Here is a 24805-nt window from a genome sequence, read left to right as displayed (position 1 = left end):
TTGGCATGTAATTCTCCAGAGTAATTTCCCATAATCCTTTGTATTCTGGTGATGTCAGTTGTAAACTCTCTTTTCTGATTTCATTCATGAGTCCTCTCTTACTTCTTGGTTAGCCTAGCTAAGGTTTTACCAATCTTATCTTTTTCAGAGAACCAGCTCTTAGCTTCATTGATCTTTCCTATTCTGTTTTAGTCTGTATTTCTGATCAGTATTGTTTCCTTCCTTCTTCTAGCTTTGGGTTTTATTTCTTCTTTTTTTTTTTTTTTAATGTTTATTTTTGAGAGAGAGAGAGAGACAGACAGACAGACAGACACAGAATCCAAAGCAGGCTCCAGGCTCTGAGCTAACAGCTGTGGGGCTCGAACCCATGAGCTGTGAGAGCATGACCTGAGCTGAAGTCAGACATTTAACCAGCTGAGCCACCCAGGTATTCCTGTTTGTTCTAATTTCTTTAGGTATACGTTTAGATTTTTTATTTAAGACCTTTCTTATTTTTGAGATAGGCCTATATTGCTATAAACTTGACTCTTACAACTACTTTTACTGTATCTGAAAGATTTTGAACTGTAGTGTTTGCATTTTCATTTGTCTCCAGGTGTTTTTTTTTTTTAATTTTTCCTTTATTTTTTAAAATTTTATTTTTAAGTAATCATTATTCCCAGGATGGGGCTCAAACTCACAATGCTGAGTTCAGCAGTCACGTGCTGTACCAACTAAACCAGCCAGGTGCCCCTCTGGTTGTTTTTATAGTACTTCTCTGCTTTCTTGCTCTTTCCTTGTGATTGATGATTTTCTTTATGCTTCGGTTTCCTTATGCTTGGATTTCTCTTTGTGTGTATGTATTTATTACAGGTTTTTGGTTTGTGACTATCATGAGATTGCTATATACTTAGGATGCTATATATGAAGCTGATGGTCACTTAAGTTCTAACACATTCTAAAACACTACATTTTTACTCCATGTTATGTTTATGTCCTATTTTACTTCAAGTGCCTTGTCTAATTTTTGTAGATATAATTTTGCTACTTTTAATCTTTGTACTAGCTTTGTAAGTGATTGATCTGCTACCATTAAGTTTCCTTTTACCAGTGAAGTTTTTTCTTAATTTGCTTCTAGTTAGGGCCTTTTCTTTTCACTTAAGTTGTCCCTTTACTATTTCTTTTCAGACTGGTTTAGTGGTGATGCACTCCTCTAACTTTTCTTTGTGCAGGGAAACTCTTTTTCCTTCAATTCTGATCTCCTTGGGTTCATCTTGTTTAGGGCTCTTTATGCTTCCTGGAACCCGGAAGTCTGTTTCCTTTCCCAGGTTAGGGAAGTTTTCACGTCTTCTTTCTTGTAAATTTTCTACCCCTTTCTCATCTTCTGGGACCCCTATAATGCAAACATTAGTGTATTTGACGTCCCAGAGCTTCCTTAACCTCTCCTCATTTTTTCAAATGTTTACTCTTCAGCTTGGGTGCTTTGCATTGCCTTGTCTACCAGCTTGCCCATCTGTTCTTGTGCATCCTCTAATCTGCTGTTGATTCCCTCTAGTATGTTTTTCACTAAGCCACTGTATTTGTCAGCTTTGACTGGTTCTTTTTTTGTATTTTCCCTTTGTGGAAGTTCTCATTGAGTTCATGTATTTTTAGGACTGTCATCCATTGAGCGTCTTTAGGACCATTACTTTGAACTCTTTATCAGGTAGATAGGTTATCTCCATTTTGTCTAACTCCCTACCTGGGGTTTGTCTTTTTTTTGCTTTTGGATCACATTTCTCCATCTCCTTTGACCGTGTGTGTTACTATGTGTTAGGTCAGCTACATCTCCTGGCCTCGTGTACGAGGCGTTCTGTGGTGTCCAGAAGCACAGTGCACCCTCCTGCTGTGGCTGGGCACAACTCCTCTGGATGCTACGGTGAACGGAACTGCCTTTCAGCCCAGCTGTCTGCAAAGACTACCAGGGCCACTGCTGTGGGCATATGATCAGTCGGGCTTGTCCTTGGTGCCTCTGAGAGGTCTGGCTGTAGTGTAGGTGCACTGGTTGGTGGGGCTAAGTGCCCCATCCCCGGGGAAGAAACTGCTATGGAGAGGTGCCGGTCCTGACCAGGGCTATCCATTGGGTGGGGTGAGTCCTCAGGGGAATGTCTGGGCAGGAAGAGTAGGGCTGGCAAGGTAGGTGCGGTGTCCGACTTGGTTCCTGCAAGCACTGGGCCAGCTAGAGTGAGGGAGAGCAAGGAGACCGGTGCCCAGAGCACCTTCAGATCCCTGCCCCTTACGTACACCTCCCAAATTAGTGACACTTCGCATGTATCCCAGGCACTTTGCAACCTGCTGCTTCTCTGCTGGGTCATGGGCTAAGAAATACAGCATGCTGACATTTTAAGGGAGGAGACACGATTTACTACAGCCCTCGAGCCCCCCCCCCCCTCCCCACACCAGAGTGAAGCCCCACCAGTTTTCAAAGCCTGACGTTCTGGTGGCCTGACTTCTCAGTGCAGGATCCCAGGGCCAGGTATGCCCTCCTTGGTCGCCTCCCTCCTCAGGGAATAACTGCTCCTGTGGTCCCCTCCCACTGGGGGGTTGCCGCCACACTAGGGTGTCTTTCCCCATGCCTGCCTGCTGTGTTGGTCTCCACGAAGTGGAGGGGTTGTGTCAGTGCCTCCCTGGAGGGGAACGTGCTCAGGATCCTCGTGCTGCGCCTTCCTCGTCCTCCTCCCTGCAGCCTTCTTTACAGGCAACACAAATAACACGTTAATGCAAAACAAACACTCAAACTGTAGCAGAATCAATGTGGAAGAGATAAGATAATGAAAAAGGGACTCATCTGTTTTCCTTTCAGTGCCATCAAAAGAATTGAAAAGCAGTCCCTTTTAATAGATCCCTCATTCCACTTTTAGATTTCTGTGTTTTTCAGTTAATCCTCCTGTCTACCACTGATGACAAGTCAGAATCCTAAACTTTTATTTTTTAATGTTTATTTTGAGAGAGAGCATGAGCAGGGGAGTGGCAGAGAGGGAGAGAGAGAATCCCAAGCAGGCTCCACACTGTCAGCGCAGAGCCCAATGCAGGGCTAAAACTCAAAAACCGTGAGATCATGACCTGAGCTGAAATCAAGAGTCGGACACTTAACCGACTGAGCCACCCAGACACCCCTAGAAGTTAGAATTCTAAAGTAACCCTCCCTATCCTTTGGTTAACCCAGTTAATGACATGTGCATATATAACTTGAGAAATAATATAGGACATTCTATTTCCTGCATATTGCTGATGGAACGGTTGGCCCATTAGCCCCCTCTTCTCAGTCTTGTTTTGTGGCAAACTACATTACAATACGTAGTGCCCTGATTTTTTCTATTACAAAGTATGCCTTTATAGCCCTTTAATCATCAGAGGTGACTAATCTAAAGACACATCAAGAAGTATACTTTAATTCTCCATTGGGAAGCGTATGTGGTGGTGTTACATAGCAAGGCATGTTATTTTGAGTGTTTATGGAATTGTCCTGTTGAAGACCAAACTGTGTACTTTTCCAATTTGTTACAGAGGTACATATGAATAAAGATAGTTCTGTTAGCTATGGAGACCATGAATTTACGAGTGAAAAGTTAGGACAGTGCCAGTCTTAGGAAGAATACGCCAAGATGATCTGCATCTATTTTAGCTCCCCTTGGGTTCCAGGGCCCAGTTCACAGGGGGTTGCTCGTGTCTGTGAGTCAGAGTCCCTCCACAGAAGTCTCTGGGCCTCCGTCCCCTGGGCCCGAACTTAGTATCCTTCTCTGCTGTTGGGTCTGCAAAGTGATCTCTACAGTGAATTACACAAAGCTGTTGGGGAAGTTGCAGTGACTAAGAAATCTGCAGCTTGTGGCTTATTAAATTGAGGCTTCGTAGTTGCCACTGATGTTACAAAGCCTGTCTTCTTCAAACTCTGCCCACGGCCTGGCAGACACTCCACAAGTATCTACTAAGTCAGGTGCCTGGTCTCTCGGGGGCTTCCAACTTCCAAAATACTCTGCCTGTAGTACAGAACATGGCAGCCCTTAACACTACACAGCAGGTCTCTTCCCCACAGATTAATGGCATTGGGGGACACCAGAGGGACACGTGCTGCTCAGGAACCTCACAGGCGAAAGAGCAAGTGGACAGGTGTCTAGGTATACCCACCATCGTGTGTGTTTCTGGGCCTGGGTGAAACAGGAAAAGTCCGTACAAATTGCAGACACGAGCAAGGACAGGGAAAGGTTAAGGTTGGATGAAGACATGTTTCTTTTCTATTTTTATTTTTTAATTTTTTTTTAAATTTAGATCCAGGTTAGCCTATAGTCCAACAGTGATTTCAGGAGTAGATTCCTTAGTGCCCCTTACCCATTTAGCCCATCCCCCCTCCAGTAACCCTCTGTTTGTTCTCCATATTTGTTTCTTATGCTTGTCCCCCTCCCTGTTTTTATATTATTTTTGCTTCCCTTATGTTCACCTGTTCTGTGTCTTAAAGTCCTCATATGAGTGAAGTCATATGATATTTGTCTTTCTCTAATTTGGCTTAGCATAATACCCCCTGGGTCCATCCACATAGTTGCAAATGGCAAGATTTCATCCTTTTTGATTGCTGAGTAATACAACATTGTGTGTGGATGTATATGTATATATGTATGTATATATACATGCAGGTATGTATATGTGTATATACATATACATACACATACACCACATCTTCTTTATCCATTCATCCATCGATGAACATTTGGGCTCTTTCCATACTTTGGCTGTTGTTGATAGCGCTGCTGTGAACATTGGGGCGCATGTTCCCCTTTCAAACAGCATACCTGTATCCCTTGGATAAATGCCTAGTAGTTCAGTTGCTGGGTCATAGGGTAGTTCTATTTTCAATTTCTTTTGAGGAACCTCCATACTGTTTTCCAGAGTGGCTGCACCAGCTTGCATTCCCACCAGCAGTGCAAAAGAGATCCTCTCTCTCCACATCCTCGCCAATATCTGTTGTTGCCTGAGTTGTTCATGTTAGCCATTCTGAGAGGTGTGAGGTGGTATTTCATTATGGTTTTGATCTGTATAACCCTGATGATGAGTGATGTGGAGCATTTTTTCACGTGTCAGTTGGCCATCTGGATGTCTTCTTTGGAGAAGTGTCTATTCGTGTCTTTCGCCCATTTCTTCACTGGATTATTTGTTTTCTGGGTGCTGAGTTTGATAAGTTCTTTATAGATTTCAGATACTAACCCTTTATCTGATATGTCATTTGCAAATATCTTCTCCCATTTCATTCAGTTGCCTTTTAGTTTGGCTGATTGTTTCCTTTGCTGTGCAGAAGCTTTTTATTTTGATGAGGTCCCAGTAGTTCATTTTTGCTTTTATTTCCCTTGCCTCTGGAGACGTGCTGAGTAAGAAGTTGCTGCGGCCAAGATCAAAGAGGTTTTTGCCTGCTTTCTCCTCGAGGGTCTTGGTGGCTTCCTGTCTTATATTGAGGTCTTTCATCCATTTTGAGGTTTTTTTGTGTATGGTGTAAGAAAGTGGTCCAGGTTCATTCTTCTGCATGTCGCTGTCCAGTTTTCCCAGCACCACTTGCTGAAGAGACTGTCTTTATTCCATTGGATATTCTTTCCTGCTTTGTCAAAGATTAGTTGGCCGTACGGTTGTGGGTCCGTTTCTGGGTTCTCTGTTCTGTTCCATTGACCCATGTGTCTGATTTTCTGCCTCCACCTTTCTCCATCATTTCCCAACGCCAGTATGTGAGGAAGTGTATATATCCTTATCACCCAAGAACTTTGTCTCTTACCTGTGCCTGCATTTCAGTAACAAGGTAACCAAAAAAGCGAAGAGGGTTAAGGGTCTCTTCTGATCTGCCCATGGGTCTGGAAAATGCATCTGTGAATCACAGATGAAAACGGGTGGAAGACTCATCCAGCCACAGCCCCATGGCTTCTCCCAGGTCACCTTTTCAGAAAGATTTCAAAGACTGCCACCGGCAGTGCCTCCCAGCAGGTGTGCGAGGCTTCAGGAACAGCCTGCATTGTCGGAGATGCCCGAGGCCAAGGCATTTGGTTGGGGGGGGGGAAGGGGGGGGGCTCATGTGTAGCCCCCGTCATTCCTGTTCCATGTCATTCCTGTTCCATGCATCAAGCAGAGCCGTGCAGGGTCACCACCCCAGGCAGGCAGCCAGTATCCGTCTTCCCGCGGAGGGCTGTAGGACTGAAGACCTGCTGTAGAGGACGTTGGTACATGTCTGCACGTATCTGCAGAGCAGGGGAAAGTAAGTGAAGATGGAGAATGTCAGCCATGAAAAGGGCACCTGGGCTCTTTCCCTGTCTGATCCACCCAGCAGTGCTGGGTAACTTCTCAACGCCCTTGAGTCCTTGCAGCTCCTAAGGGAGAAGGCTGATCTTCCCCATGTTGAGATGAAAAGTTGCTTTGTATGGCTCTCCGGCCAGTTTCATCTTACTGTTTGGTAGCCTGACTCCTGTGTCCCCTTTCTTTCTAGTTATCAGGGCGACCGTTTGCCAGCCGGATACTTTATCTTACCCCAGTTCGCAAGACTCCTTGTTCCTTCCTCTTCGTCATTTCTGCTGCCCTGTGTTTTGCACGATGAATGTAGGGGATCTTGGAGGTAGAGTTCACACCAGAACATTTGGGTAAGGCCAGCAATTTTCCTTCTTCCAGAGGGAAGTTATCCTCAGACCCTGAAGCCACTGGGAAGTATCCATCCAAAAAGTTGTCTCCTTCTTCTCAGTTCCAGACAAAGAGGGGAAAGGGGGAAAGGAGCAACAGCAGAGGAGGCTTTGAGAACTAGGAGAAAGGAGCCTTGGGTTTCTTATTCATTCTTTACGGCTGTCCCAGTTCATCTTTTCATTAATTTCCTGATGTTCAGAGATACCAGTACTCCTTTTATTATTTTCAGTAAGGTTTTTCTAAAAATCCTTATAAATCTACCAATTTCTCTACTTCATCTGAGCCTTTCTGTGGCCACTGCAAAGCAGGATTCTTATAAGCATGCTGACTCCAAACATGACAGAGTAAAATAAGCCTTTTAAGAAAGACACCTGCTGGTAGGCCCCGGGTATTGGTGAATCACCTGAGAACTCTGAGCCTGTATTACACGTTTTGCTCAGTAGTAATTCAGAATTTGCAGTAAGAGTTTCAAATTCTCCCTGGGAACCCAGTCGAACTGAGTCAAAAGGACACATTCTGTCAAACATTCAGGCTCTCTTATGTAATCACAGGTGGCCACAAATGTTCCAACAAATTCAGCATCACAAAGACTCACTTGAGGTGTACCGTCTTTATTGCCAAATTGTTGAAACAAAAAAAAAAAAAAATCAAGGCCCAATGGAATATGCCAATTCATAAATATAGAATTAGCTACTTTTATTACAGAGAAAATGCATGCAGACATAGCCCCTAAATGACTACAGACTGTAATGAGCCTTCTCTATTTATATGGAATTAAAGCTTCAGTTCCTAAACATCATCCTACTTTCTTTTGGTAAACATTCAACAGATAGTTCATTTGCCCTAGTAGCTACATTGTGCTTGCTCTGACGTCCTGTTTGGCATGTATTTTTTAATCAGGCTTACTCTGTTTTTCTAATTCCTTATCAGAACGTCCTACAGTTGCCCTTTCTATTGTATCCAGCACCTGTGATTAGTCACATCCTTCAACATGCCGCAGGAAGGTTACCTTAAGTTCAGTCTCCCGAAGCTCTCCTAGTCTGTACAAGTCCCATCTGCACTTGGGAACCACCGAGTAGTTCTCTGCTTGGGCTTTTAATAATTCTGGGGATGATTCTGGGCCTTGGGGGCTGGAAGGCACTTCCGAGACAACAGCCACCATTCCAGGGATTTCATGGTTCGCATTCATTTCTTTGATCTGATCAGGAGACGACCGGCTGAGAAAAGGGCCAGAGGCTGGGAGACCCACTGTTCACATCAGCACTTGGACTGCCTCTCCCTGCCCCCATGTGAGCTCTGATCTGGGTCAAGCATGAGAGCCAATTGCTAATTGCATTAAATATGATTTCACATTAGTGTGGGGTGTTACTATACCTGGAGATGGAACTACTATGTTTTAGGAAAAGCACGCCTTCAACTTTACCAAGTATTGCCAAATTGTTCTCCTGAATAGTTGTACCAATTTACACTCCCACCTGTAATGTATGAGTTCCTACTTTCACACATCCTTGGCAACATCTGGTGTTTGCAGACTTTATTTTTTCCAATCTGATGGGTGTGAAGTGGTGTCTCATTTTGGGCTTTAATTTGCATTTCTTCACTATTGAGCATCTTTTCATATGTTCGTTGGTCATTTGGGTTTCCTCTTCTGTGAATTCACTGTTCATATCTTTTGCCCTAAAAAAACGGTTATTCTCAATGTATAGGAATACTTTACATAATCGGAGTCCTAGCTTTCCTTTTGGCTCTGTATGTTGCACATATCTTGTTCTAATCTATGGCCTGTTTATGCATATGCATTTTTGTTCATGCTTTTACATAAAAAGTCTTATGTACTCAAGTTCATCCGTCTTTTCCTTGATAACGCACAGTTGTATGTCATCTTTAAGAAGTATTTCCCCATCCTAATGTCAGTGTATCCTGTAATTTCTTTCAAAGTTTTATAGTATTTTTCATATTTGAATCTTTGATCTACAGCTTATTTTTGTCTATGGTAAGAGCTAAAAAATACAATTTTATGGTTTCCATATAAACTCCCAGTTCTAGTGCCATTTGTTAAATGGTCCATCTTCAAATTAATTTCTAATGTCACTTATACACAAGTCTCACCTTCAGCTTGCTTTTCTGTTTCATGTTTTTTTTAATCTTTGCCCGTATCAATATAACCTTGATTGGATATCACTAGTTTTATGCTACGTATTGATCGCTAGTGGGGAAGTTCCTCCCGTTTTGTTCTTTAATATTCTTGGCCTTTTTCTTCTCCCATAGCAATTTTAGGATGAGCTTCTCAAGTTCCCTAAAAATCCTTTGGAGGGCTTTTATTGGAATTTCAGTGAGCTTGCAGATTCATTTGAGAATTGTTGTCTACATAAAGTGAGTCTTGCCATCCATGAAAATGGTATATTGTTCCTTTCATTCATGTCTTCCCTTTGTTTGTTTTTAACATTTATTTTTGAGAGAGACAGAGCTTGAGCAGGGGAGGGGCAGAGAGAGGGGGAGACACAGAATCTGAAGCAGGCTCCTAGCTGTCAGCACAGAGCCCGACACGGGGCTTGAACTCAAGAACCATGAGATCATCCCCTGAGCCCATGTCCGACACTTAACCGACCGAGCCACCCAGGAGCCCCCAGGTCTTGTCTTATGCCTTCATTACAGGCTTTCTCTTTTTGTTTTCTCTATAAAACTCTTGCCTTTTTCCTCCTTAGACTTTAGTTTTTGTTACTTTTACAAATGGGATTTTTGTTAATTAAAACTTTAAATTGGCTTGCTACTGTTTAACAGTACAAATTTTTTAACTACAACCTTGTATCTTCAGTGTAATAACATGTTGTAAAAGAATATTGTCTGTAGGGTACAGCCCTGTCTGTGGAAATCTGTTCGGTGGCATAGTACATAGCCAATTTTATAAATCTTCCACAGGGTCTTGAAAAGATTTTTCTCTTGTTCTCTGCAGGGTCTTGTGCATGTCCATGAGATCAAGCTTGTCATGGATCCAGTCATCTATATTCTTACTAAATGTTTTCTGCTTCATCGTGCGATTACTGTTTTTTCTTCTAGTAATCCGTTCATCATTTCCATTACTCAGTTCACAATTAGGATAGCTTCCTATCCTAAATTCGTTTTTACTATTCGTTTTTGTGAATTCATTTTTACTATTGTCTAATAACTTTTTTATCCCTCTGTTTTTAGACATTAAAAGAGCTTTCCAAGTTTTCTTTAGTTTATGGTACAACTAAAAAAGCAGACAAGGATGTCCTTAGCTACAACTAACAGAAAACTTGACTACGGTTTCTTAAAATGGGGGAAGTATTTTTTGTGAAATAACAAGGTCCGAGAGATAGGTGCATGTCTTTCTGCTCAGAAACCAGGCTTTCTTTATGTCCTTGTGCATCATCCACAGTGTGGTCCGCTCCCGCCTTGGGCCGGTCGGATGGCAACGGGGGTTGTGGGACAAGGGGAGGACAACAACCTTTACCGTCAGGATTGCGGGGCCTGATACCCCTTGAAGCATCTGGACAATCTCTGTTCCGTGACTGTAAATGATTTGCTGTTGCCACACATTTTGTGAACATTCTTTAATTAGAAGATAGAATCTTCTATTTCTGCAGTAAAATGTGACCATTTCCCTTCCCAAGTGAAGTCACCAGGGAGCAAGTGCTCATGTAGAGGCAGAAGCAGTAAAATGCACAAGCTTCAGTAAACCAGGTGTCATTCGGGACTAGCAAAGTACAACACACTTAGATTTCAAAGCATTAATACAAAATAAAAATACGGTCAGTTTTTAGCGAGTGTTTGTATTTAGGAACGGTATATATAGTCTCTTAAGAGATGATCCCATTCTTTCCTATAGCTTTTCAAAAGACTGATTTGAGTATTTTCTATGCAACTCAACATCACTTTGTCCTTTGCTGGGGCATCGGCAGGACCATCGCGTAGCCCTTCTTACCTAGGAAATAGGACCTCAGACTCCCCCTCCCTGTATCCCTTTCTCTGAAACTTTACTGCCTCTGATTCTGCCCCTAACCTTGCCCCAGCCCGGTTTTTGGAACATGGAGTATTAACACTGCAGTTTGCATCTCCAGCCTTCAGTATCTACAGAGCAGGTCGGTCTATCTCTGTTTCATCCTTAAAAGGATGATATAGATGGTTCCAGTACTTCCTCGGAGGAGTCTACGAGACTATATTAATACACCTAATGTTCAGTTTGTGCTAAAAATGAACAGAGCATTTACTTACCTTACTTGATTCACCCCCTCCTTAGCACCAAGAAGTAAAGAATATTGGTCTCCATTATGGAGCTCAAGCTGCAAAAAAAAAAAAAAACAATCATTACATTCAAAGTTTTAAAAACTGTACCAATGTTATTTTTGAATTATTAGATTAAAATGCACAGGCAGAGCCTGGTGCTAGATAAATATTTATTGAGTGACTGCACTTTTATTTGAGCATTTTCTTTTAGGCACTAAGACCGCTTAATCCAATTTTGAATGCCCTTTTGTCATCATTAAGCCTTGTCGGGCACAATAGTGTTAAACAGAAACCAGGTGTCTTTTCATTGAAGAACACGGGAAGTGTCTCTTGTAGGAGATTAAGCATTGTAAGCGTGGTTTTCCGTTTATAGATATTGTTCTGTGTGGCTTCTTTTTACATTTGACTGAGATTCTTGCTGTGGTGGTGAAGTCTTCCCTTTCTCCTGTCCTGATGTAAAAGAGCTTGTAACTTTCAGACTAGTTAACCTTTACAACTGACGTTTAAAAACTTTTTTTTTATTCTCCACCAATTAATCTCAGTTTTCCTATTTCTTTCTCACAGATTTTCAGCTTTTCAGTTTACCTGAATGTTTCTCTGAGCTATACAACTCCATCTTAAATTTGAAATGCATTACTCTTGTCATTAGGGGATCATTTCTGTTTACAAATTTGAATGAAGTTGTAACTTTAGATTTTGTTGTGTCTTAACGTGTTCTCAAATAATGTTTCAGCCATGGAAACAAAGAAGTCTTTTCCTGCCGGGGAATAAAATTGGCAGTGGATTGGTTTTTGGAAAGAGGCCACAAAGATATTACAGTTTTTGTTCCCGCTTGGAGGAAAGAGCAATCCCGACCTGATGCTCTTATCACAGGTAAGCCCCGTCAGCTGTTGGCGTGTAGCTTCCATACACACCTGTGCACGTGTCGGGCACTATCAGGTGTGTCACTGAGACGCTCATCTGTTTCTGTTTAGTCAGTGCGTGTGACGGCCACTCTCTCTTGGGTGACACCTCAGAGTTGCTGGTGAGTTTACAAGCTCTCTGATTATGTTAAGAAAACAGCAATCCTTGCTCCATAGCCAGTTATCTGGGCTTGGGGTTTCGTTTTTAACTTGGAAGCTTTTTACTTCAAATTTTGTGAAATTTTGACCTTTAAAATTCTGGCTTTGCCACATACTTACCAGCCATTGACTGGGAGCATCATGCTGAATGAACATCTTTGGACCTCCGTTTTCTCACCTGCTGTATGAAATTAGTGCCTGGTCAAAACAGACCTGTAACACCCTGGAGGTATGCTCTCTGGGGTCGAGTAGAAGGAAACGACTTGATTTCAAGTATCTGTTATTTCGCACTGTTTTGTAATTTTTAAATGTGTGAGTTTCAGGCAAAAACTGTCAATGACTGTTGAACATTTTGCTCAAGTTGAGTGATTCTCTGTCCACGTACAACCCTTCTTGCCCCTCTCTTCACCTCCAACATGAACAAAATCTAAAGAGCCTGTGTGAAGAAAACGACATTTTCAAATCAAAAACAAACAGAGAGACCACATACCTGAAGGGAAGATTAAAGACTCTAATTTTATCTGTAATCGTGAAACCATTATTAAGCTAGCCTAAGAACAGATAGACAAGATACGGAGGAGTCCAGAGCTGTGGAATTAGACCCTGCTCTGTATAAACTGTCACGGGAAGAAGGTGGCATAAATTCAACCAGGGGCACCAAGACACTGGATAACTCTTGGGGAAAATATACATATTTAGATCCTTCTCTTATACCATGTGACAGTAAACTCCAGAGAGTCGAAGAATTTTCGCAACACAATCGTCTCCGAGTGGCTGGGAAGACCTTTCTAAATGTAACATTTTCAGAAGACATTAGGAAGGAAACGACACGTGCTTGCATTAAAATTTAAACTTGCGTGTTTTGGGAAATCTTCTGAGGCAAATAAGAAAAGTCACCGTGTTTAAGGGGAAAAAAGTACAACACATAAAGAACTTATGTCCTTAACACATCAGGAGCTCACACACATTGGTAAAATCCATGCAGAGCCCTGCCAGAAGTGGTAATGCGGTGGGAACAGTCTGCTCACAAAAGAATTCAAGTGCCCCGCAAGAGGAAAAAGTCCAACCGCATTCGCCGTTCAAAAAGTGCACCCTCAAGCGCCTCTTATTTTTCAGCCAGCCAATTGGCAGGGATTGAAACGCTGGTCAGACTCAGTGCCCGACCAGAGCTGTTCCCTCACTGCTGTGGAAACGGAATTTGTGACAACTTTTCTAAAAAGCAGTTTGGTCTTAAAATATTAATACTCTCGGATGTACTAGTTCCCCTTCCAGGAATAAGTCCACAGAAGATAAGCAGAGTTCCAGGCAAAGATTTACAACCACAGAGTTACTTGTAGTAGGAAAAAAAAAATAGAAATAAACCCTACCTTCGTTAGAACGGTTCAGGGAGTCAGAGTATGCGAGTATGTGGGCAGAACTTCTAACGATCCGAGGAAGTGGTCTTTTACACGAAAGGATTTATTACTGTGTGCGTGTACATATGCACGTATACACATGCATGTGTGTACGTAGACCACCGATGGAGAGGACACAATATGCAGAAAACGACTAGCCGAAGTGTTCACGGTAACTGACTCTGCGTCATGACTTCGTGAGGTTTTGTTTCTCCCCACTTCTTAGTATTTCCCTTTACCTTTCCTCATTTTGCTCCAGGAACTTGTAATACTTCAGTGGTCGGGGGAAAGCTAAATGGAAAAAGAAAACATATCGAAACATGTCAATGCCTGGAAAGCTTGAGCACGAAAGGAACGTGAGCCCAAGAAGAAGGGGAAATGACCACAGGGAGGGGGAGAGTGGCTGGGTTTTAGAGGCCAGCCTGCCAAGCCTCCGGAACACCTCAGGCTGCGGCTGACTTTGTAAAATGCACGCAACTACGGCGGACCCTTGACCAGCACGGTTTGAGCTGCGCCAGTCCACTCCGAAGCCGACCTTTTACAATACGGTCGTGTAATTCTCACGGGACCGTCTTCACTGTGGCTTACTTGAAGAATACAGTGTCTAATACACACAACAAAGAAAATACGTGTCGACTGGCCTACAGTAGTCATGTTTGAGGGAGTCCAAGGTTACGTGGATTTTCGACCGCGTCTGGGGTCAGCAAGTACCCTAAGTCCTGTGCTGTTCAGGGGTCGCTTAAAGGTCGTTAGGGGTTTTCTCCCTCAGGGACATCGTTCTAACTAAAACCTGTAACCAGGTCATACCTGGTTAACAGTCCGTTATTTTTTCAACGTCTTAAAAACATGACAAATCTTGCAAGTTGTCACCTAAAGATTCAGACTAGTGTGTCTGCCAGCCTTCCGGCAAGTTAACACTTACTTCCCAGGCACCAAGCTATGTATCAGGGACTGTGTGAGGAATCTGAGAGCCACTTAAACCTACTAACCATACTGAACCCGTATTTATTTAAGGTCGGATTTCTTTTCCTAATCAGTGTCCTTTTTACCTCATTAGCCATTACAGAAAAAGCAGAGTAAGCAAGATGACCGTTAGGCCACCACACTGGTTTCTTCCGTCGCTTCGTGGCATACCACGTATGAGGAAACACTCCCACAGATCAAGTACCATGGGTTATTCATGAACACAGTCAGGAACCTGGAGGACCCCAGAATATGCATCTCTAGAGTATCTCATGTCTTCATTCTGCAGACGCTTACGGAGTATCTGCTACCGTGCCGAAGGCCATGGCCATAAACGTTCTGAGGGCAGGCACCACGTCTCTTGTATCAGGGAAGCACAAATAATTAGAGTAGGATAAATCCTATAGTTGAGACCAGGCTTCTGATTTTGTATTGATTTTCTGCGATTTTTATCTCAAATTAAGTTGAAGAACGGTGTTTCTTGAGAACTCGCCAGGCACTGTGCTAAGTGCTTTGCCACATGACAACTCACTGACTTCTCCCACCCGACCGACTGCCTCTCCGGCTCAATAAGATATGACTGCCGGATACAGAAAGTGCCAGAACCTGAGATTTACCCATGATTCGCTGATGAGAACACCCCCGTTTCCACCACTTCTATTCTGCAGCTTTTCTGCACCAACGTTCTGGTCTCGGTGATCTCATGTCAGGAACGTCATTGAAATCCGTATGCCATCGTCAGAGCCAGCAGACCCCTAATGGCTCTTGTGTTCCCTCCTCCCGGGTCCCCTGCTCACCCTTCTGTTGTGGAAATTCCAGCCTTTGCTTACTTGGTTTGTGCGTTCCTCCAGTGACTGATGGCTTCCCGAAGAGAGGTCCTTCTTAATGCTGGTGGCGGTTGATGCTTCACATACCATAGCATGGTATCATAGCACAGCCGTGATCAGTCGCTGGAGAGAGCGATTTTTTTTTTTTTTAAATTAGCCATCCCAGTTAATAAACATGGAGAAGTAGCCTTAAAAAAAAAAAAAAAAAAAAAAAAAGTCATGACCTCATGACTCTGTGCCAGGACAAACAATGGTGGGAAGACACGAAGTGTGAGAGCAAAAGTAGAAAGAAGGGATGGTTGGGGGAGAATCTTTATCACGAATCACAATATGAACTCTGGCACCTTTTAAAAAAAAAAAACCACTACACGGGTCCATTACAAAGGGCCGTAAGAATGTTCCAACACAAGACGTTGGGAGCTTCCCTCTACCTGTTCTTTTTCTATGGCAGCTCTCCCCTAAAATCCTTTTTTTTTTTTTTTTATGTTTATTTTTGAGAGGAGAGAGAGAGAAACAGTGCCAGCTGGGGAGGGGCAGAGAGAGAAAGAGGGAGACACAGAATCTGAAGCAGGCTCCAGCTCAGAGCCTGACACGGGGCTCAAACTCACGAACCGTGAGATCATGACCTGAGCCGAAGTCCGTCACTTAACTGACTGAGCACCCCTCCCCTGGAATCACTTCTGATCTCTTCTCATTCGGTCCAGCCCCTGTCAGGCTGTTGTCATTTGCTGCCACACGTTCCACAGGAAAAGACGCGAGACATGTAGTGGCCACATCTGTAACCACAGCTCTGACTCCTGCCTCCTCTGTGAGCCTTCTGCCTGAGACCCTCCCCCTTGCTGCCTCTGCTACTTCTAAAGCTTCTCAGACTGTCCCACTTAGTCCCACTGCTTAGAAGACAAAACTACAAACCAACAGACTTGTGGGGGGCAGGGCTAGGCCCGGGGGTGGGGGGGGGGGGGAGACTCGGTTGCAGAGCTGCTTTGTCAGAATAGCGGGGAGCGCGAGTGTGAGAGAAGCCAAGTGCGTGCCACAGCCCGGGGCCCCAGCTCTCCAGCAAAACCTTCTGTAGTAGCAGACAGCCCAGCACATTCTCATTAAGCTTTATTCTTTCCAAGTTTTAAACCGTTTTAAGCTCACTTTTTTGGGCTCTTTTTCAAGCCTTGCAACCCTGAGGGACAAATACAGGGAGATACAAGTAAGTTCTGTCCACACAGTGCAGATTATCCTAATTAAGTGACGACTTACGGGGCACCCGGATGGCTCAGTCAGCTGAGTGTCCGACCTCAGGTCACGGTCTCACAATTCTTGGGTTCAAGGCCTGCATCGGGCTCTGTGCTGACAGCTCAGAGCCTGGGGCCTGCTTTGGATTCTGTGTCTCCGTCTCTCTGTCCCTCCCCCACTCATACTCTGTCTCGGTCTCAAAAATAAACGTTAAAAAATTTTTTTAATGATTACATAAACCCATTTCCTATTTTAAAAGCTCACGTTGCACAAAAATAGCCCTGTGTGTTAGGTACGTGCTGATTCCTGAAATCTCACCCTGATTGTTCCTGCAGATCAAGAAATCCTGCGCAAATTAGAGAAGGAGAAGATCCTGGTGTTCACGCCCTCCAGGCGAGTGCAGGGGAGGCGAGTGGTGTGCTATGATGACAGGTTCATCGTGAAGCTGGCTTTCGAGTCGGACGGGGTCATCGTGTCCAATGACAACTACAGGGACCTGGCCAATGAAAAACCAGAGTGGAAGAAGTTCATCGATGAGCGGTTGTTAATGTACTCGTTTGTCAATGACAAGTAAGCAAGACCCTTCCCTTACCGGTGACCCTGCTTCCCTGAAATTCCCTGAAAACACACCGCCCTGGCGGCCGCTCCTGGAGCGCCCCCCCCCACCCCCACCCCACCCCACCCCCCAGTTTCCCCTCTAATCCTCAGTGGGAGTCAGGAAAACCACGGAGTCCTGCCTCTGGAGGCCGTGTGTGAGCAACAGGTCGTGCCCTGTAAAACACACACAGAGCAAGTCTGTCATCACTGACAGGGACAGTGTCCATCTTCAGCGAAAGCAGATCTCGAACATATTGACCTCCAAAACACTGCCTTCCAAAATCTACTTAAAGCATTGATAGCTTAAATATTTTTCAAATACATTTGTTAAATGCATGATTAAGTTGAGAAACGGACAGATGACATAAAAGCAGGTCTCCTGAGAAATATTTACAAATATGTGGGGAAAGTTCACCTGTTGATAATCGAAAATGCAAACCAAATCTATCAAGAACATATTTTTTGCCCATTTAATTCACAAAAATATTTTTGCACGTGCTTTATGCTGTTAAACATGTAGTGAAACTGATAGGCAATTCGGTTTGGTTAGCAGAAGCCTTGAAAATACGTACACCCTCTCAACTAAACCATCTCATTTCTTGGAATTTGCATACTGAGGGGAAAAGACCAGAGATGCTCATTTCTGTATTTATAAACTCAAGAATTCAGAGGCAGCTAAAGGTACAACAGAGCAACCAGTTCAGTCGCTGGAATATTCCATCTCGTGGAATATTCTTCAGCCCTTCAGCATTGTGATTATGGAGACTCTTAAGGAACGGAAATATATTTGTTAAGAAGACAAAGCACAAAATTATATTTGTGTTTGTGAGATGTGTTTGCATCCAGAAACAACTAAAATGCAACACATAAGGGGAAAATAATTGTATTAAGGTTACAGGATTTTGCACCTCTTCTATTTTTAATAATTTTGCCATATTGGTTTGGCTAATAGTAAACACTTATCCGCTAAGTGTTCCTACCCGGCCACGTGGACACTCTCTTAAGAGTTCATACGACATTATTCACATATTATGGGTAACTGCTTGGCTCATTTGAACTTCAGTGACATAATTAGCACAACTCTCGAGGTGTAACTTCCTTTTGTGGTGCTGTGTGTGCCCTGAAATCTTGCCTCCATGAGATTTTTTCCGTCTCCGCTAAGAGGCAAAGAGAATGGACTGGGGGGTTAAACATGGAACCCTGACTGTGCCATAGGAAGGGGGGTGCGCCCAGCCTCGGGCGTGGAACACGGACCGGGGTGTGGTGGGTATCACATCTTCCCATCATCCCCCCCCCCCCACCTTCCCCTCTTACTACCGCACCAGGTCGAGGGTCATGAAGCCCTCTGAAAACTTCAGGGTGTCGTTTTCTGAAGCCCTTACAAAATCCCAAGACTGACAGGAAGAAAGAATTATTGAGGACACGCAAGGCTCAAAACTTACTTGAATTACAGCAAATACAAATTTGGCTTGACACATTTTGTTTTCATTAAAAAAGTTTCATGTACTAATTTTTTTTATCCCATACACGTGGAATCAAAATATTGGATTGTACATGACAAATCACGGGAGTCTACCCCCAAAACCAAGAGCACACTGTATACACTGTATGTTAGCCAATTTGACAATAAATTAAAATTAAAATTTTATAAGTACCTTAGAGTGAATCAATGTCGACCTCCTGTCTTTAGAATTAAATGATCAGCCTTCTAATTAGGTATCTTTTCTATTCTGTCCTTGACAGGTTCATGCCTCCAGACGACCCCCTTGGCAGACACGGCCCAAGCCTCGATAATTTTCTGAGGAAGAAACCTATTGTTCCTGAACACAAAAAGCAGCCTTGTCCATATGGTAATTTTCTTTATAAGTATTTATGCCTTTTTGGGGGGGTTTTGTGTGTGTGTGGTTTTTTTGTTTTGTTTTGGTTTTTTTGAGAGAGAGAGACAGACAGACCGGGCATGCGAGGGAGAGGGACGGGGAGAGAATCTCAAGCAGGCTCCGTGCTGTCAGTGCAGAGCCTAACGCGGGGCTCAGTCTCACCAACCGCGAGATCATGACCTGGACCAAAATCAAGAGTCGGACATCTAACCGACTGAGCCACTCAGGTGCCCTAATATACACCTTTAGTGCACAATATGTTGCTAAACTCCCGTTAATAAAAATATTTTAAATTTCAGGGGCGCCTGGGTGGCTCAGGCAGTTAGGCGTCCGACTTCGGCTCAGGTCATGATCTCGAGGTCCCTGAGTTCGAACCCTGCGTCGGGCTCTGTGCTGACCGCTCAGAGCCTGGAGCCTGCTTCAGATTCTGTGTCTCCCTCTCTCTCTCTCTCTCTCTCTCTCTCTCTCTCTGACCCTCCCCTGTTCATGCTCTGTCTCTGTCTCAAAAATAAATAAACGTTAAAAAAAAATTTTTTTTTAATATTTTAAATTTCAGATGGCATAGTGTCTGGTTCTTGTGATTGTAATTAAATTTAAGGAAACGCGTTAGCGCTGAAAAATTCATCATTTTGACCTATTTGGATTCAGTGCAGATGCCCTTCCCAGAGTTTAAACACGGTTCCAAAAACTCAGCCAATGCTAAGTGAAGTTAGTCGTCAGGCGGCTCAAAACGTGGAGTTTCTGCCATCTACGTGCACGTCAGATTGGCCTGGGTTTCTCACATTCCCGCGGTGTGGTTTGCTCTTGGAAACCACGTCCTGCCTGATGGGGAAGCCGTCCCGAGGAGAATGGGCAGGGAGGGAGGGGGTTGGGGACTCTGGAAGCGACTCGATAGGACTGAGGCGGGAACCACTGACAGGCGGCCCTTCTCCCAAGTAAGGAACAGACGGGCGGCCCCGCGAACCGCCGCGCCGCCTGTGTTTCTCACCCGAGGTCCAGCAGCAGCGCCAGGCTGAGGGGCCAGGGGCAGGCGGCGTGCTCCTTTGCCTGACTAGCTCTCCTGTCCACAGGGAAGAAGTGCACCTATGGCCACAAGTGCAAATACTACCATCCCGAGAGGGGCAGCCAGCCGCAGCGGTCGGTGGCTGACGAACTCCGGGCCATGTCCAGAAACACGGCGGCCAAAACGGCGAACGAAGGCGGGCTGGTGAAAAGCAACAGCGTCCCCTGCAGCACTAAAGCGGACAGCGCCTCGGATGTCAAACGAGGCGCTCCCAAGAGGCAGTCGGACCCCAGCATCAGGACTCAAGTCTACCAGGACCTCGAGGAAAAGCTGCCCACCAAAAACAAATTGGAAACCAGGTCCGTGCCCTCTTTAGTTAGTATCCCGGCGACTGCCACTGCAAAACCCCAAAGCGCTACGTCTTTAAGCAACGGCCTTCCATCCGGAGTTCACTTCCCACCTCAGGATCAAAGACCCCAGGGGCAGTATCCTCCGATGTTGATGGCAACCAAAAATCACGGCACGCCAATGCCTTACGAGCAGTACCCCAAATGCGACTCGCCTGTGGACATCGGGTATTACTCCATGCTGAACGCCTACTCGAACCTGAGCGTGTCCGGCCCGCGCAGCCCCGAGCGCCGTTTCTCCTTGGACACGGACTACAGGGTGAGCTCCGTGGCTTCCGACTGCAGCAGCGAAGGGAGCGTGAGCTGCGGGAGCGGCGACTCGTACGTGGGCTACGGCGACCGCCCGTACGTCAGCTCTCCCGACCCCCAGCTGGAAGAGAGCCTCAAGTGTCAGCACGTGCACCCGCACAGCCGCCTTAATTCCCAGCCCTTCCTGCAGAACTTCCACGACCCCGTGACCCGAGTGCAGAGTTACAGTCACGAAGAACCAAAGTACCACCCCAAGGCGCCTCTCCCGCACCTGGCCGTGCACCTGCAGCACCCCGCCGTGGGGGCCCGGGCCAGCTGTCCCGGCGACTACCCCTCGCCGCCCGGCTCCGCCCACTCCAAGGCGCCGCACCTGGGGCGCGCCCTGGTGGCCACCCGGATCGACAGCATCTCCGACTCCCGGCTCTACGACGGCTCTCCCTCCCGCCAGCGGAAGCCTTACTCGCACCAGGAGGGGCCGGGGGGCTGGGAGCGGCCCGGCTACGGGGTGGACGCGTACGGCTACCGGCAGACTTACTCCTTGCCGGACAGCTCCACGCAGCCCTGCTACGAGCAGTTCACCTTCCAGAGCCTCCCCGAGCAGCAGGAGCCCGCCTGGCGCGTCCCCTACTGCGGGCCGCCCGCGGAGCCCCCGAGGTACCAGGACAGCCGGGAGAAGGTCTACGTCAACCTGTGCAACATCTTCCCGCCCGACCTCGTGAGGACGGTCATGAAACGGAACCCTCACATGACAGACGCCCAGCAGCTCGCCGCAGCCATCTTGGTGGAGAAGTCGCAGCTGGGTTATTGAGAGACGATGCATCTTTGTGGTGTTTAGTAGTTTTTTGTTCAGCTCAAACGCTGAGGGAGGTTTGCTACAATAGCACATGTGATCTCCTTCTCGGCAAGGAGGTTCTATAGTATCCATTTCTGTGAAGTACTGTATCATGGAATCTGTATGTATCGCCCCACCTAGTGGAAGTATCACGGGATTGCTTTACATGGAAACTTTTTTTTTTTTTTAACATTTCCTTTTTAAAGCTCTCTCCTCGGCTGGAGATTTTTCCAGTTTGATTTCTTAGATGTCTCTGTGATCTTTGATATTCCTCTTTGGTGCATCAGGGGTTTATATGCAGCACTTTTTATCCTTGTTTCGTGTTTTCTTAACTTGGTGTTTGTCTATCAATCGCGAGCAATTACGATACCTTCAGAACGTTGAACATTTGACTAGACCCTAGCCAACTATTTTCTCAAGCCAAGCTTCATTGGAATCTTTTACAGCTTTTTAAGTTATTTTTATTTGGGGGAAGTGGGCTTCTTTGTGCTAGAATCATTATTTATAGAAACAAAGATATACTACCGCACTGACTTTATATTTGAAACAAAACGGAAGTTACCAACCAGTTGATGTTGAAATGGGTAACCGTCTGTATATTAGAATGATTTACAATATGGCACTTTTCATTGTTCTAGTTTTGTTCGGATTTTTTTTTTCTGTTAAGTAATGAGTTAATTTAATATGGTTGATTTAAAGGAAAGCAGATGCAATCAATGGAAAAAATGGTTTCCATTTTATTACTATTTTTCTTACCCAATAAGGCAAAAGCCGCGTGTGCTCCAGCGTAGAGCTGTGTGACCCAGCTAGGATGTGCTTCTAGACGGTAGAAACGGAATTGAATTCCCAGATCCTCCTTAACCTGTATTTTTTAATGTGTCTGTCTTTTTCTTTTGGGGGCACAACAAGACTGGATAAAATAACCCTTTCACAATACTTGCCTGTTTTTAATGAATCTAATTATTCTCAATGCAACTTTTATATTTAATATACTCTTTAGCTTTCCCGCTATTTATCAAGGCTGGCCTGAGGGGGGGGTTGTGTGTCGAGCATATGCAAAGCTGACTGGTACTGCACTAGAGGGAAGGTGGTGGTGGTGGACTTGTAAATTGGTAACTTAAAACGTTTGTAAGATAGTGTATATTTCCCATTTTCCTGGAGGTAGTTTTTTTTGGGGGGGGGGGCCTGTTATATTATTAAGGCCAGATTCTTGCCACAAATAGTGTAGTTTTAGCTACAGACTAAAGTCTGTTCTAGTATTAGTAAGGGATATTTCTGGTTTCCAAGTCATGGGTTTTGCTAGATGCGAATTCATGTTTGTCTTTAAAGGGCGGACCTCGCACGCGGGGGGCGGGGGGGGGGGGCGCAGACGGCGGGGGGCGGGGGGTTGTCACGACCTCCACTGTTGCCTCCAGGCTCTGAAATTTTCTTCGTGTGACAGACTCCTCTGATCTCTGCCTCGAGGCCCTGGTCGTTCTTATTACCCTACATGCCACAGTTTGAAGTAAAGCCCTGAAAAGCCAGAAAGTACCTTTTACTGTTGATACAAATTGTATCTTTTTAACTCTAAGAACTATTTTGATTTGTAGATCTAGTGAACACACCAATGTGTAACTATGATTAGACTTTTGGGCAACATTTTATCCCTTATTTAAATACAAAATTTTCAAGTAAAATTGAGGTCTAGACTAGGGTAGAGCATAAAAAGTAACAATTTAGGTAAATAAAAGTGTCTGTGTTAGTTTTATATAATACATTAAAATATATTAAATACACTTATTGGCATTTTCTTTCTCCTAAAACTTACCTAGTGAGAACTTAAAAAAATAAAGGTAAAATGCTGCCTGAAAATAACGTCCGAGCACCTTTGACTAGGATAACATTTTCACTACTTGTGTGACACTGTGTGTCACATCGAGTAGGAATCGGGTACACAGTAAATGCTTCTAAAAGGCATTGTGCATATTGACATATCCAATAATCTGAACCGTGTTCAGCAAACTTAATTCAGGAAAGTGGCGTTCTACATAATTATTGCTGTTGTTTTTGAGGTGAGGGTGGCCCTCGTCTGTGCCCGGAAACCGTGCGGACGGTGCCACACCTGCCATTCCGAGGGGTGTCTGAGCGCGACCCTGCTCACTCGTGACTCCGTTCTCCTCGATTCCGTCGGTCAACTATCTGTAGAACAAGTTTCGGTGTAGAGGCTAAATGAGTGCCAAAAATAGGGTTACGAGTGTGGAGTACCTTTTACTGTAGTCCTGTTCTAAGCCTTTTTTGTTTTGTTTTGTTTTGTTTCTCGTAAGCGTGCAAGCGTTTGTAAATTCTAGGTTTTGCTTCCATTTTCTTAGTCTTAGCATTTCCGTTAGCTGAAGATTCTGCCACAGTTTACTGCATTTATTGAAATGAGGTCTTTGGTGAAATGTAGGTCCTACTTTTCACGTGGCCTGCTCACCGTTTGTAGCCGTCTGTCATTGCTTCCTGGCTTCTAGATTAAGGAAAAGTAGTTGTAGCTTGTGAGCACCTGTCCTGAAGTGACTAGCTCTGAACGACTCACACTGAAATCCTTCAGTGTAATTCACTGTGAGTTAAGAAACTGCAGTTTTCTTAAGAGGACAATTTGTCCCCCCCTCCTTTTTGTTTTGTTTTGGTTTTGTTTTGACACCCATGTGGCTTTCAGAGCTTAAGAATGAGATGGTTGGCAGACTTTAGCTACAGCGAATTCTTGATGATCTAAAGCAACAAGTAAAAGGATCCATCATTCAATTAAATCCGTAGCTAGCTGATCCCAAACCTTCATTGTCACCAAAACTTTCACCTTAATCCTGTCTTTCACCAGACTTGCTAATAACTAACTGGAAAGGGAGGGAGGTAGTAGGAAAACTGCCCCAAGTGGTCAGCTGAGAGAAGAGAACGAATTCAGATTGGAATCTTCTGCCCCGAGTAACTGACAGTTGACGGTACTTTGCACAGTCATTAGCCGGTTCCTTGTCTCTGTGTCTTACTACAGAGGGAGTAGCACCCAGCTGGCCAGTTACTGGCCGTCAGTATTTCCTCCTTTCTTGCACGTGATAATGTCAGTTTTCAGTCTGTTGATGATCTCTGTATCCTGATAGAGTTTGTCATTGACCTCAACATTGAATGAAATGCACACCAGTATAAAATGTTTGATACTGGTAGAAACTTGAACTTTGTGCTTTTATGAAATTTCCTTTATGAGAATATGTAATATAACTAATAAGCGCGGTTTTCTATGTATATATACACACATGCATACATATTTGTTATCAAGTATTAAAAACAGGAGGGTGGTAGGCTTTCGGTGGCTAACTTTCCCCTCGTTGAACTATGTATGTTTCTGAGTTGCGGACGACCAAGCCTGGAGTCTGGATGACCAATGATAAGATTTAGAACCACTTGAATGGAAAGCAACTCTTCTATGGTTTTATTCCTGGTATTTTTAAAG

At 44.5% G+C, this 24805-nt stretch overlaps 1 protein-coding gene across 5 annotated transcripts in view; it reads left to right on the top strand.

Moving 5' to 3' along the window:
* The window catches only part of ZC3H12C (zinc finger CCCH-type containing 12C), an 83972-nt gene extending 61694 nt beyond the window's left edge, over positions 1-22278 (top strand). For all 5 annotated transcript variants that reach the window (XM_053204133.1, XM_027036458.2, XM_027036455.2 and 2 more), the window contains 4 exons: positions 11642-11781; positions 16713-16947; positions 18718-18824; positions 19922-22278. In XM_053204133.1, the coding sequence (XP_053060108.1) occupies positions 11642-11781; positions 16713-16947; positions 18718-18824; positions 19922-21318 (1879 nt within the window). In that variant the 3' untranslated portion in view covers positions 21319-22278. The remainder of the gene's footprint in view (positions 1-11641; positions 11782-16712; positions 16948-18717; positions 18825-19921) is intronic.
* Positions 22279-24805: the final 2527 nt, after the last annotated feature.

The sequence above is a fragment of the Acinonyx jubatus genome, chromosome D1 (genome assembly GCF_027475565.1).
Source record: "Acinonyx jubatus isolate Ajub_Pintada_27869175 chromosome D1, VMU_Ajub_asm_v1.0, whole genome shotgun sequence".
Classification (NCBI taxonomy): domain Eukaryota; kingdom Metazoa; phylum Chordata; class Mammalia; order Carnivora; family Felidae; genus Acinonyx; species Acinonyx jubatus.
This window is presented reverse-complemented; position numbering and strand designations above follow the sequence as displayed.